At 43.7% G+C, this 14,469-nt stretch overlaps 1 protein-coding gene across 1 annotated transcript in view; it reads left to right on the top strand.

Moving 5' to 3' along the window:
• The window catches only part of ARHGAP25 (Rho GTPase activating protein 25), a 91,365-nt gene that overhangs the window by 25,611 nt on the left and 51,285 nt on the right, over window positions 1–14,469 (top strand). The window contains exon 2 of the mRNA XM_032177484.2: window positions 13,785–13,984. Coding sequence (XP_032033375.1) covers window positions 13,785–13,984 — 200 coding nt within the window. The remainder of the gene's footprint in view (window positions 1–13,784; window positions 13,985–14,469) is intronic.

Here is a 14,469-nt window from a genome sequence, read left to right as displayed (position 1 = left end):
ATTAGAAAGGAAAAAGTACACTTATCTCTGTTTAGAGATGATATAATCTTATATGCAGAAAATCCTAAGGATTCGACCAAAAAGCTGTTAGAACTATATGCAAATCACATATCTAATAAGGGATTAATATCCAGAATATATAAAGAGCTCCTAAACGCTACAAAAAAAAAAACCCACAAACAGTTCAAAATGGGCAAAGGACTCCAAAGAAGATATGCAAATGGACAATAAATGAAATGATGCCACCAATATTAGTAATCATTAGGGAAATGCAACCTGAACTACAGTGAGATAGCACCTCACACTCATTATGATGGCTGCCATTAAAAAACAGGAAGATAACAAATGTTGGTGAGGATGTGGAGATATTGAAACCCTTTTGCACTGTTGGTGGAAATGTTAAATGTTACAGCTACTATGGAAAACAGTATAGCAGTTCCTCAAAAAATTAAAAATAGAATTACTATCTGATCCCACAATTCCACATCTAAATATATACTCAAAGAATTGAAAACAGAGTCTTGAAGAGATATTTGTACATCACGTTCATAGCAGCATCATTTGTAATAACTAAAACATGGAGGCAACCCAGGTGTTCATTGACAAATGAACTGACAGACAAAATGTGGTATATACATTCAGTAGAATATCATTCAGCCTTAAAAAGGAAGGACATTCTGCAATATGGTATAACATGGATGAATCTTGAGGACATTATGCCAAGTGAAATGAGCCGCTTCAGAAAAGACAAATACTGTATAATTCCACTTATATGAGGTGCTTAGAGTAGACAAATTCATGGAGACAGAAAGTAGAATGCTGGTTACCAGGGGATAGGGGAAGAAGGAAAAGGGAGTTAACTCTTTAATGGGTACAGAATTTCGTTTTTCAAGATGAAAAGAATTCTGAAAATGGATGGTGATGGTTGCACAATAATGTGAATCTACTTAATACTATTGAACTGTACATTCAAAAATAGTTAAGATAGTAAATTTTATGTGTGTTTTACTGCAATAAAAATAATTGAGAAAAAATCACACAAGTTGTAATTGGAGAAAAATAGCCCAAGTCAAATATTACAACTCATTTTTCACCTTCAAAAGATCTCGTATGCTATTAGATGTGCTAAGCCAGAGGGATTTGGAATTAGGACTGCATCCTGGGGTCCTGGTGTTAGCCTGTTGAGTCACCCCCTCATGGTTCTCCTTCTTTTACCTCCTGTTTGTGCATCTCTGGTTCCTGCTTCTTCAGCCTTTGCACAAAAGCTTAGTTGGTCCTTCGGTGACTATTGGCTAAAAACAAATAGAAAAAGAAAAAAGAAACAAAAATGGTGTTCTTCTAGTTCTTCCATAAGAACTGTGAAGGAGTGGCCAGCCAAAAAGAAATGTCAAGCAGAGGCTAGTGTGTGGGCCAAGAAAGTCCAGGTCAGACAGAAACACTACAGTTGCTCACAGATACATACAAAATAAGTCCTGACATTTTTGTGAGGACCTTGGGTGATAAAAGGGAAACCCCCTAACACATTTTTCAGGCAGCTGATAATGTTTGACAGCTTTGAAGAAGAAACAGAACTACCAGATGTCAGTGGCTGAATCATGGGGAAAATACTGCATTCTGCAAAGCCTTACTCAAGTACCATGAAGTGTAGCCCAAAGTTGATAGAAATGCTGGTAAATAACACAATTTTATGAAAAAGTAAAATCTCGATACTTTTTCACCAGTCACTAGCTGTAACCAAGACAATGATGTTGGTTTTTTTGTATTTGATCATCTTTCCTGAATTTTAGAATACTTTCTTTATCAAACTCTAAAAAATCTTTAACAAAATTGCAAAGTGTCACAGCAGTGAAAATTTTCATAAACTTCACAGCTCTCAATTATACGACACAGTAGAAGTATCAGAAATTTTCTGCTGTGTCATTTTCTGTTTCTTTGAAGACACTCCACTGTACTTCATCATTTTTCCATATACAGTTAAAACACCAAGCAAATATTTGGCCTGAATCCTAAAAATGTTTAATTCTTCCAATTTTCTGTAGTTGAATTCTCAGCAATATAGAGCATTCCTTCAATTCTCCCCTCCTCTTTTTTTGGTTTGAGATACTCTTTAACACCTAAGAATGTGATCTTCTGTTCTTTATAACTAACATTTAATATAAACTAATGTTGAATTTATCAAAAGCAAGTTCATAATCTTTGAAAACATATGACTTTTTAAATTATTGATGGGATAAACCATTTACTAGTTTTTTAAATATTGAAGTATTCTTGCATTCCTGGAATATTCCAGACATTTGAGTGACAAAACAGGCAAAAGTCTCTAACTGTGTAGAGTTTCTGGCATGTTTCACTGCATAAAAAGTGTAGAAAATTATTCTCATTTTTTCTATGCAGAGACTGTTCTACTCTTCACTGTTTCCATGGTGGGTTTTTTGTGTGTATGGCAGTTACATATATTATTTAGTTCCTAATCTTTCTTTTAAAAATTTTATTGAGGTATCATTTATATGCCATAAAATTCCTTTATTGTAAGTGTACAATTCAATGATTTTTAGTAAATTTATGGAGTTGTGTGATGATTACCACAGTCCAGTTTTAGGACATTTTTATTACCCCAAAAAGTTCTCTCCAGCCGTTTCGCAATCAATCCCTGCTCTCACCCTCAGTCCTGGCAACCACTGTCTCTATAGAATTGCCTTTTCTGGATATTTCTTATGCATGGACTCATATAATTTGTTGTCTTTTGTATTCAGGTTCTTTCACTTAGCTGAATGTTTTTGAGGTTCATTGTGTGGCATGAATCAGTCCTTTGCTCCTTGGTGTTGCCGAGTAGTATTGCGTTGTTTGGCTTTCCCACATTTTGTTTATCCAGTTACCTGTTGATGGCTTCTGGATTGTTTTCAGTCTTGACCATCGTCTATAATACTGCTAGAAACATTCACATACAAAAACTGTTATGGACATGTGCCTTCACATCCCCTGAATAGATTCCCAGGAGTGGAATTGCTGGGTGCTATGGCAAGCTTATGTGTAACTTTTTAAGACACACCCAGTTAAGGGGTTAAGGGAGGGTATCTCCCCTCTCTGTTGAAGGAAAATTCGTTTTCTTCTTGTTTTTCTTCTTGTGTAGCGCCAGGTTAGGTGGAAAGGCACCCTCTGTTCTCACTGGTATCGTGATCTGGTTGAGGAGCCAGCAGGACAGAGCTGTTACTTTTTGTCTGGCCCGACTTTGGGCACCCAGGGTAAACTGGAAATAACATACCCCAGCCAGGCCTCTGTGTGCACTCTCAGGTCTCCATCTGTTCCCCGTCTCCACGCTGCTGCTGTTCCTCTGTAGGCGTTGTTAGTGCAGGATTTTCTTGGGCCCTTTCCACTCCCTCTGGGGCAGGCTGTTCCATATGCATTGAGTTGTGGGACCAACAGCTTTCTTCAGTTTAGCCTTGCCCATCCTACATCTTGCAGAAATCCCTCTTCCCCCCGAATGGCATGCAGAGAGCATCCTTCTTTACTTTTACTTTCATTTTAGATCTCCCCTTGTTATTACTGAGCTAGTCCCTCTGTCATTTTAAACTAAATTTGGAAATGGAAGCTCTTGCCATGAGGTCACCTAAAATTCTAGGCGGTCATTCCTTCCTGAGCTCCCTCACAGACCACCCTTGGGCTCCCCCCGGTTTCTGCTGCCCTTTCTCTCTCTCAGCCAGTAAGTGTTGGGGTAAAACTGACTTTACAGGAAATACTATCCATACTGGCAGCCTCAGTAAGTCTCTTGGTTCTTCCCATTCATCAGCTGATAAAGTGACAGCGCAAGGGTATGGAGGCGGATCTGTCTGGGAGGGAATGTGTACGTGAGTGGCATAACATCTGTGCAGTGTCATTCTGCTGTGCTCTGAGGAGTAATAGGTCTGAAATGCAGACCTTGGAAAACAGACAAGTTGAAGTTTAGAGCAATAGTTGACATGTAAAAAAAAAACAAACCCAACAAGCCTATTGAATTTATTTTTAAGCCTAATAAAATATTTAAAAATATCATTTATTATATCAACATTCTAAACATCAACAGAGAAAATATGATGAACCCCCATGTAGACCCACTACTGAAATTCAACAAAATACTTTGTCACATTGTTTTATCTATCCCTTTCTTTTTCTTTTATTCCCTTTTATGCTAAGATATTTTAAAACAAATCCCAGACACATTTTCCCCATGCTTAAGTATGCATCCTTAAAAATATGCAAATTTTATTTTCTAGCCACATTGTCCTGATCACGCCTAACAAAACTAATCAATAATTCATTGGTATCATCTATCCTCTATCCATGATCAAATTGTCTGTTTTTAATGGACTCTTTTTATCAGGTTGTAGAATAGGAGAAACATATTATGACTTGTTTGCTGGGCCCACCCCACTGCTAGCATTATTCATTGGTCACTTTAACTCTCAGTAGAGTTAAAGTTTAAAATCACGGTTCCCTAAGACCTGTAGATGCCCCAGAAACTGACTGGAGTGATGTCTGTTAGGCCGTAATGGCTTGTAGCCTCCTGAAGGGCCAGTGCTTGATGGTAGTTGCCAGTACTTGAGCATGGCCCGGGAAGGGTCCTTCCTGTGAATTACTCAGGCCATATAATTCATCCGTGCTTATGCAATACAAATATTTCAAGCATCCTAATGCACTTATTTATTTATGAATGCTAGTGACCAGTGAACCAAAACCTCTTACCTAAAATAAATGACTAGCTTTGACAATGGAGGGGTCAGTACTTCGATTGCTCTTCCTAATTTAACACACCACCAGGGTGCTGGGCAGAGCTTACTGCACTAATTATCCTGCAGTCCTACCTGATGAGAATTGTTCTTCCTCACACTCACGCCTGGGAAAGCAGGTAGCTTGCATATGCAGTTAATCAGCTACAGTGTCAAAGAATTTTCTACAGAGAAAATTTGCCCTCTGATTGCCAAATCTCTACTTTGCCTTGTGCTGAGGAAGAGGCAGCTCTGGGGCAGTGTTCAGTAGGAAACGTTCATAATTCCGCAAGCTTCTTGTTATTACACGTGGCTTCCTGTTATGCAGAGATAGGCAGAGAGGGCCGGGTAAGGTGTTGCAACTGATGGAGACACACAGACCCACAAGAGGCAACTGCACTCTAAATTCCTAAGAAACACGAAAGCCACAAAACATGAACACCGGAGGGGTGGCCCTGGAGAGGCACCCTAGGTGAAACAAATTTGCTGGAGTGCAAAAAACCTTGCAACATTTGTTGCTGGCTCAGGTTTCCAGAGCTGCTGATGAGAAAGAAGAAACAGAAAGCCAGTACTCCTCTCTCTCTCCCCTTCTCTCTCTCTGTCTTGTTCTCACTCTCTGTCACTCTCTCTCCCTCTCTCTTTCTCTCTCTCACACACACACACAGATAATTTCTCTCCCTCTGTCTCATATTGCTACCAAGACAGCATTATTTACCTCTTCCTGCAGAAGACGTAGCTATTGGTGCCAAGTCCCTTTCCAAAGCAGATTTTTTTTCTTTAGGTTGACATAGTCACTTGTCAAACAGTAAAGGGCATTTCTAGAATCCATGGAACACGGGAAAATTAAATCTGCCCAATTCCGGCGTATTGAGGCAGGCATTTAGGGAACAACTTTTAGATATTTCTATGAATTAGGTTATACAAATTTGTCTCAAGGGTGAGTGCCCTGGGAAGACCCGTGTGGTTTAATTTCAGGGTACAGAGAGAAGGCTCCTTTGCTGTCATCAGTCTCACAGTAAAGATGCTTTTTGAAGGAGCAATGCTTTTCATACTAAAGTTAAAAATGAAACTCAAAAGAATGATGGGTGCTTTTCAATTGGGGGGGGGGCGTTTGCTTTGAAGACAGAAAAGGGATACAGAAAGTGAGCCTGAAGTTTCTGAAGTCAAACGTCCTAATTTCCTTCTGGGTGGAAACTAAGGGCCATCATCCCGCAGTCTGATAACAGGATAGGTGGGTGGTCTGCATATATGTGTGTGTGAATGTGGCAGGGGCGTTGCATGTGTGTATGTGGGCAGGGTGTGGGAAGGGACGTATGAAGCTGTTTATCATTTTCAGGTGGTAGCGATGCCAGGTCTGCCATTTCAGAGAGCTCCCCAGTAGGCTCCCTCTTCAGCTGTGGTGTGGGCCTGACTGCCGGCCCACGGTAGCTTAGCTCAGTCTCTCTCCTTCCCATGCCTCGGCCACGTGGGGCTTTGCTCAGAATCCCTAGGTCTCTCCACATGAGCTTGGGTAGCAGCTGGTAAGACGTGGCAGGATTACCTAATATGTCCGTTTTCCTGTTGGGGTGTCAGCACAGCCTCAGTGGTGGGCTTGAGGTTTCAGTACCATTTCTCTGTCACTGTGTTTTCAAGGCCTGCTGAGCCTAGCAGAGCATACACTGGCGGAAATAGCACAAAATTGTGCACAATCTAGAGGCAAAATGGGTGGGGCTGAGGCAGCTGCTTCACATGATAGGTTAGGAGTAGTGGCTTTGTTCCCAGCTCAGTGAAGGGTGGCATGGTCTCTCCTGTCCACTTCACTTTGGGTTCTTTAACCCTGTGAATTACTAGACATGAATTCCATCTCCAATATGGATGCCTCTTCACCACAAGAATACATGCTCCTTTCTGGGCTGTGGCTTAGGTATGGATATTGGGCTTTGAAATCAGATTTCTAGTTGTTAACTGGAGCATTTCACCTCGGCGAGCTTTGGTTCCTTGTCTGAAAAATGAGGGTGACAATGTGGTGCTTACCATAAAGAGCATGAGCATTAAATGACACAGCTGTATAAAGTGCTTGCACTGTGGCTGGCTTATGGCAAGTACTCAATACATAAGTAACTATTGATATTCATTATTGTTAGATCAGGGATTATCTCTTCCATTAGCCACTCTGCTCAAGTGGATACAGTGAACATATTCAGAAATTCTGCCAATAGGTAAATTGGCCAATATTTCTTGCAAATACAAAATGCCTGCACGGTGGCTCACATTTCGTTCTAAAACATTTATTTTATTAACTCAGCAAATATTTATCAAGATGCATCAATTGCCAGATGCTTTTCTAGGAAGTGTGGAGCTTTACCAAAAATCCCAAGGAAAACAGCACCCTTTTCTGTCTTGCATCTCGGTTTATCCCCATAGCCTCAAGTTAGAAATGCTTCCCTCTGTGCTGGTTTCCTCTATGCCATCTTTTCTTTGGTTTCTGAACATCTATGCAAATAACTTTTCTGGTGTGAGATTTTCATGTCACTCAAATCTTCTGGCTTTCACTTGCACCTCTTTTCTCCCCCTAATCTCTTTCTTAATTCATAAGCCTTACTTATCAAAACCAAAACTCTTGGGAAGCTTGAAGCTCTCAGTCCACGCTCACACTTCATCACGTCCAGACCTGGACTCACCTGCCTGTTCAAACTGGCCTTGTTCTGATTTCCTTCCTTGCTTCCATGAATGGGTCTCCCGGATCCATCAGGGCTGTGTCTGGCTGATCTCATATCCTCAAGACCCGAAATGGTTCTGGTGCATGTCAAGTCCTCAGTCTTGAATGAATGAATGAATGAATGGGGAAGGCTACCTTACCTGAGCCACTCAAACCCCAAACCTCACAAAAATCCTTGTCTCCTGCTCCTCCTTGTTCAGCAGGTGGCTGAGTCCTCTCGGTATTAGCCTCTCATATTGCTTCCTCTTCCATCCTAATCCAGGCTTCTGGCTTTGCACCTGGGATATTGTGCAATGTCCAGCTAATCTCCCTCTATTCCATCTCTCTCCCTCTTTTCATCCCTCCCCTCCATAATATTCTCTTTCTTTTCTCTCATTTAGAATAAAATTGAGTCCATACTATAATAATAATGTTAATAATAATAGCTTTCATTTAATGTTTATGTTTTAAGAAGCAGGCACTGGCTGGGGCCTGTCCACTTATCCTTACTAATCCTTATGGATTTATCACCCCATAAGATACATGTTATTATCACAGCTTTACAGAAGAGGAAACTGGCCCTCAGAGATAGAATACTGCTTACCCAAGGCTGCGTATGTAGAAGCCTGTGCACTTCTGCTACTTTCTCCTTCCTTCTCTCTGTTAGGCACTGTGTTAGGTGCAGGATACAAGGATGAGTAAGGCCAAACATCAAGGCAGTACCCCTGTCTTCTTAGAGTGCAAGTGGAGAGGGAAGACAGGAAAAGAAAAAAGTACCAAGCAAGGTGATGAAGGCTATGATACACATGTGTCTCCACTGACAAGGGTCCAGAGCCAGGGAGCAACTAAGTCTGGCAGGGCCGGGAAGGCTTCTCACAGGAAGTGGGGCCTGAAGGGATTCTTGAAGGATAAGTAAGAGTTTTCCAAGAGGTCAAATTGGATGTAGGTGGGGGTGGGTGGGGAGGACATTCCAGCAGAGAGAACAGCATACTGTCCTGGATAAAGTGCAGGATGGGTATGGAGAAAGAGCAGGAAATGCAGCAGAAAAAGCCACAAAGGACTCCAACTCCATGGTAGTTTAGCCTTCATCTTTTAGGAGGGAGGTGTTGGGGGTCATCAGAGGATTTTAGGCAGGAAAGCAACATGATCAGAATTCTGTTCTAAAAGGCTCACATCATAAGCAATGCTGTCAGTGCTGAATATAAGGAACAGGCAGCCTTCTGTGTTGATTGGTTGGCTGGGAGAATGTCACTCAAGTACATCAGAAAGACCAGTGGAGGTAAAGCAGGTTTGGGTGTGTGTGCCAGTGTTAGCCAGAGGAATGGTAGAGGTGAGAAGGGGAAAGGTGGTAAGTTTGATGAGGTGGTAAGCATGATGAGCTTGACATTCTCACGGAGGCACGTTAGGAAGCTGGATGGATGGGTCTATAGCTCAGAAGAGAGGGCTGGGGGAAGCCATGCAAATTCTACTCCCTTTTCACATCCATTTAAACATGGTTCCCAAACTAATGCACGGCTCATATCAACATACTGGGAAAATAACTGAAATTGTTTCCCCAGCTCTGAAAGAACTATTCACACCTCACCCACACATTTACAGCCATCCAAAGTAGAATCTAGACTGAGTCAGAATTGAGAGCAGATTATTTTGGGGGTTCAGCGGCAGAAGATGAAGAAGGAAGTGATAACGTTTCTCAGCTGACTTCTCTGTTCATACTTCCTTCTTTAATTTTCCTTTGCCCCATCTTGCGGCAAAAAGCAGCTAACTTCTACTGCAGAAACAACATCCCTAGGCATGTGGCACTTCTTCTATTTCTCTTCTTTCCTTTCCAGTACTCTCTCACACCTGCAGACTAAAATTCAGCACCAGCAGTCCTGTCATCCAACTATATTTTATCATGGGCCTCCCTTGCTCAGGAATATGAAATAGCTCCCTACTACCTCCCTAATCAAGTTGAACGCCTCACTCTGTCACCTAAAGCATCTTCGTCTCTGGGCCCTCCAGCTTGATTTCTCTATTTGATAAAATGCTGCCTCACCTTTATGGCCCATTTCCACCCCACGCTTTGTAATGATAGCGCTCAAGTTCTGGGAAGTGCTGACCAGCAGAACGTTCTGTGATCATGGAAACGTTCTCTATTTGCGTTGTCCAGTACTGTAGCCACGAAACACACAGGCTTACTGAGTACTTAAAACATGGCTAGTATGATGGAGGAACTCAATTTTAACTTAATGCAATCTATTTAATTCATTTAAATGTACACAGCCACTTATGGTTAGTGGCTACTGTACTAGACAATGCAGTGCTAGGGGCTTGCTCATCCTCTCTCTACTAGAATAAGGTGAAGTTTCTAACCTCATTGAGGCCCTCATTTCTCACTTGCCCCAGGGTGTTCTGTAAACACTGAGCAACTGCCTTTCCACCTTTCCCCGCCCTGGTCTGCCTGCAGCCCCCTCTCCAACCCTCGGCCTGGTTCAGACCTCCTTCCTGAAGGGCTGGGAAAGTGCACTCAGGGTACAATGACTGGCTCACAAGTGAAGCTTATCATGGTTATTATTTTCATTATGAGAAAGAGCTCCATTAATAGTAACAGATCTCTTTGTTTACTTTATCCGGAACAAGTCACACCCACAAAGAAGAGAGACTGTTCAAAGAGCCTAACAAGGAAAGTTAATCAAAACCAAGACAAACTCAAGGCCCCCAGACTTTCTTCTCTGCTATTTTAATCATCTCATGCTAGGCCTGGCTGGTGGGCAACACTGTGGGCTAAGGAGGGAGATGGCTCTGCACTTGGGATGGAAAGTGCCCCTGCTTAATCCCTAGCTCATCTGAGACCCCAGCTGTCTCCCTACCCCCAGGGTTTGGGCCTAATTCCAGCAGTGTGGAACTTTGTACTGAGCTATCCCCACTCTCTAACTTGTAATGGGTGGCCCAGTGCCCATAGTTACACCAACTATGGTGGGATGTTAACAGGCACTAAAGAAACACTGGTTGGATGTAGAGTGAGTGGTATCACTTATGGATATAAAACATGGCCAGGCAGAGCCTTGTTCAGACGTAAGCAGACAAGCTGGTTGCCTTTCTGCTACAAGGGCATCAAAGGTCCTCTTGGCCAGGTCTGGGAACATAAGATCCTTGCACTTACTCCTGCCGTTGCCAGGTCATTCTGCAATGCACATGTGCTCCTAGGAGGGTTTTTTGTTTGTTTGTTTTTCTTATAGTTGTTTTTGCCACAACAAAGCATGAAAAATTTCACAGAACTGTGAACAAAATACCAGCAACTAATTTCTTCTATGCTGAGTGAATTCTCTCCAATCTGTGGTATCTTTTTCTCTTCTGCTAACCCCTTCCCACTTCTTCAATGCTGTTGGAGACTTTCAGTTTCCCCTAACCCCCACTGTGGTCCTAATGATGTCTGTGGGCCTCTGGGGGTGGCCCAAGGGGCCTGAGTCCTTCTAGCCACCATGTGGCACTTCCCCCCACTCCTGAGTTGGCTCCATTTGGTGGCGTCACCCCAGAAGCCAAGTAAAGGTTTCTTATATGCCACTGCTAGAAGGGGGTCCTCCCTATCACGTATGATGTTGCTACAGTTGAATGGTCACAAATGCCACACGGGGATGGACTTCACTGAGGCTACTGAGGTGGGGGAGAATGCCTCTGCATCTGCTGGAATGCCTCACTCTTCGATTTTCTCCAAAAGTTTTGTGTGTAAACTATCTTTTTCATTTTTGCCTACTCTCTGCCCTCTTTCTAGGACAGATAAGAGTCCTTGCAAGGTACAGTCTCTGACTTAGAGAGATACAGAACTGTATACAGTCCTTCAAATTCCCTCCTCCCCATTGTATTCTGCCAAAATCTTTCTGTAGTTCCTTTGGGATCATTTCCACAGCCTTAGAGCAAGTGATCAGCCCACAGTGGCTGCTCTTTAATTACAGATAGAAGGCCTTGAAGATAGCAAGTAACTGAGGAGCAAGATCTCAGATAAAGTTCTTAACTGGGCTGCTAAGACACACTGATATAAAGCAAATCCTTTGTAAGCAAACTACCAAATTATCATCAAAATATCAAATTACCTTTTCTACATCTGAGTATAAGCACTCTTATGATGATGTCCGTCCAATGGGAAGCTGAATCAAATATGTCTTGCAACCTGGGATACAACCTAGTATGACCTCACCAGGTCCCTGGTGGGAGGTAAGAAGTGACTGCCAGATGGAACCAGGTAAAAAGGTATATTATGGGAACTCAGACCCCTTGTGAGGGTCAAGGGAGCCCAGTTACAGTGGAGTCCTCTTCAGACAGCAATATTGGACCGAAGGGTGAAATGTGGAAGTAGGGTGATAACTCCAGATACAATTGGAGATAGCTACAGAAAGACTCTGTAATGCCATATAAAACTCTGGTGTTTGAAAGTATGCCATGACTATAAATAAAGATTGAGAATCACAGGCATAAAAGGAGATAGAAATAAGAGAATCAGAAAGAATGAAATTATGTCCTTTGCAGCAACATGGATGGAGCCGGAGGCTATTTATCTTAACTAACTCAGAAACAGAAAATCAAATATCCCATGTTCTTATTCATAAGTGGGAGCTAAACAATAGGTGTACATGGACATAAACATGGGAATAATAGGCACTGAGGACTCCAAAAGTGGGGAAGGCAGGAGGGAGGTGAGGATTGAAAAATTACCTGTTGGTTACAATGTTCAATATTTGGGTGATGGGTACACTAGAAACCCAATCCCCACCATTATGCAATGGACTCATGTAACAAACCAGCACATGTACCCCCTGAATATATTTTTCAAAATCAATGAGATGTTGGCAATTTAATGCATTAAAGATAGGAAAGAAGAAAGAGAGGAAGCTTGATGATGGAATGACATTTTGAAGTGAAGAGGGAAGTTGAAGAAGCACTCAGTGATGACCCCCATCTTTTTAGTAGGAAGTAAAGTCATCTGTTGATAAAAACAGTAAGAGTAACATATACTTACCTTTGACCAGGGACTGTGCTAAGTGGTTTGCCTATGTTTGTTTAATCTCTACAACAATTCCATAAACAAGGAAGTATTATTATCCTAATTTAGCAAGTGAGGAAGCCGAGGCTCAGAGAAGCATAATTTATCCACCGTCAAAAAGTGAGGAAAGGTAGAACTAGTCTCCAATCAGGTGAAATGAAATGGGGTGAGAGTAGAGTTGACAGCTTAGTTTAGCTGTGTCGTGAGTGGTCCAGGGATGGGCAAAAGCTGAAAAAGGCGGTTGGGAGATGGAGCCTTTCTCCAGCAACACTTGGCAGAAGGAGAGGGGTGCAGACACTGGGTATTTGCAAGTGTGGAGGGCAGTACAGGCCAAGGAGACAAGGGCATTGTTGAACTGGCTGGGAAATCAGGAAGATGGGGCTCAGAAGGAAGTGTTGAATGGGGACCAGGGTGATCGATGGAGTGCTGCGGAGGGAAGGAAAGGAGAGAGTGGTCCTGGGTGGGGGTTACCATGGAGACAAGATGTGGAGGTACAGGCTGGACTTAATGGAATGACAGGCAGAACTGTGTGAAAACAAAAGCCAATTATACCACGCAGCAGGTTCAAGGGGCTCTGGCTTCAAATCCTGCTTCTGACTTCTACTGGCAGTGACAACCTAACTGTAAAGGTCATAGGAAGGCAGCAGCAGTGAGCTCCTTGTACAGCATAAAGGGCTGGGATACTCCCCGTGGGCAGGGGACAGAATGGCACTGGGCAGGAGAATTCAGAAGGTGCCAACTCCCTGCAGGCTGGCCCTGTGGCCGGGGGCTGGGTTTTGAGTGGGGTCCGCTGGAGGGGACCTGCATTCCACAGCGAGGTTGGAGCTAACACAGCTTGCGTCGTGCGGCCACTCCTCTAACCGGCCGCTGTGGAAGAGTGCCCAGGCAGCTTCCGGCGGCCTCTGCAGCTGCGTGGGACTCACCCCGAGCCTTCAGAATGAGGCATTATTTTCTCCTCTCTCTTGTCAGATACTGACTCCCACGCAGGAAAAAGGAAGCACCTTTTGTCAGATGCTGTGGCCACTTCCTCTTCAGAAGGCTCCAGCCAACCTTTCGCTTTGCAGAATGACGGGGCCCGCCGCGGTGCCGGACTGCCTGTGCACGGGGCCACCGGCCGCAGCCTGGGTTTTATTCTTGGCCTGGCCCTGATTGGGAGCTGGCCCCTCGGCTGCTTCTCTGGCTCGGGGGGGACTTTCTCTTGCTCAGATCCGGACCTCTGAACTGGACCTGGCTGTCGTCCCCCCCGCTTCTCAGCCCCCTCTGGGGTTCCTCTCTCCTCTCCGCCCACTCTTTGCTCACTGCCCCATGTCCCTCAGTCAGTCGGCCTGTCTGTTCCTCTCTATAGCTCGGTCAAGGAGCGTGATGACCGGCGAGCAGATGGCTGCCTTCCATCCATCGTCCACCCCCAACCCGCTGGAGAGGCCCATCAAGATGGGCTGGCTGAAGAAGCAGAGGTCCATCGTGAAGAACTGGCAGCAGAGGTACTTTGTGCTGAGGGCGCAGCATCTCTACTACTACAAGGAGGAAGAGGACACGAAGCCCCAGGTACCAGCCAGGCTGTTTGTCCCGTTCATAAGGCACGGAGGAGGCGGGCCTGGAGCCCGCTGGGATTGCACTTAAACTCACAGGGGCCTTCTCTATAGGACCAGACACACCCATTGGAAAGGAAATTGCTTTTCCCTTTACACTATTTTCTAGATACATAAACTGAGTTGCAAAGATGACAGAGTGGTCCTCCAGGAAGCACCAGGCTGGGCACTGTGGAGTTTCCTACACATGGCTCTAAGTCAAGACTGGCAACAGGGCGGTGATGGTGGTGACACTCAGTCAAGGGCTCAGAGAGAGTGGATTTGGGTTCAGGAAAACCGACTTTGGGACTCATTGATTTGTTTGTTCAATAAGTATTTACTGAGCATTTATTATGTGCCAGACACTGTTCTAGGTACTTGAAATAAACTATGAGCAAAACAGATAAAAATCTCTACCATATGCAGCTTAGAATATGGAGGAAAAGACACATAAACATAACA

This window comes from Hylobates moloch, unplaced genomic scaffold, assembly GCF_009828535.3.
Source record: "Hylobates moloch isolate HMO894 unplaced genomic scaffold, HMol_V3 SCAFFOLD_15, whole genome shotgun sequence".
NCBI classification, from domain to species: Eukaryota; Metazoa; Chordata; class Mammalia; order Primates; family Hylobatidae; genus Hylobates; species Hylobates moloch.
The sequence above is the reverse complement of the archived record's forward strand: the minus strand, read 5'-3'. Positions and strand labels throughout refer to the sequence as shown.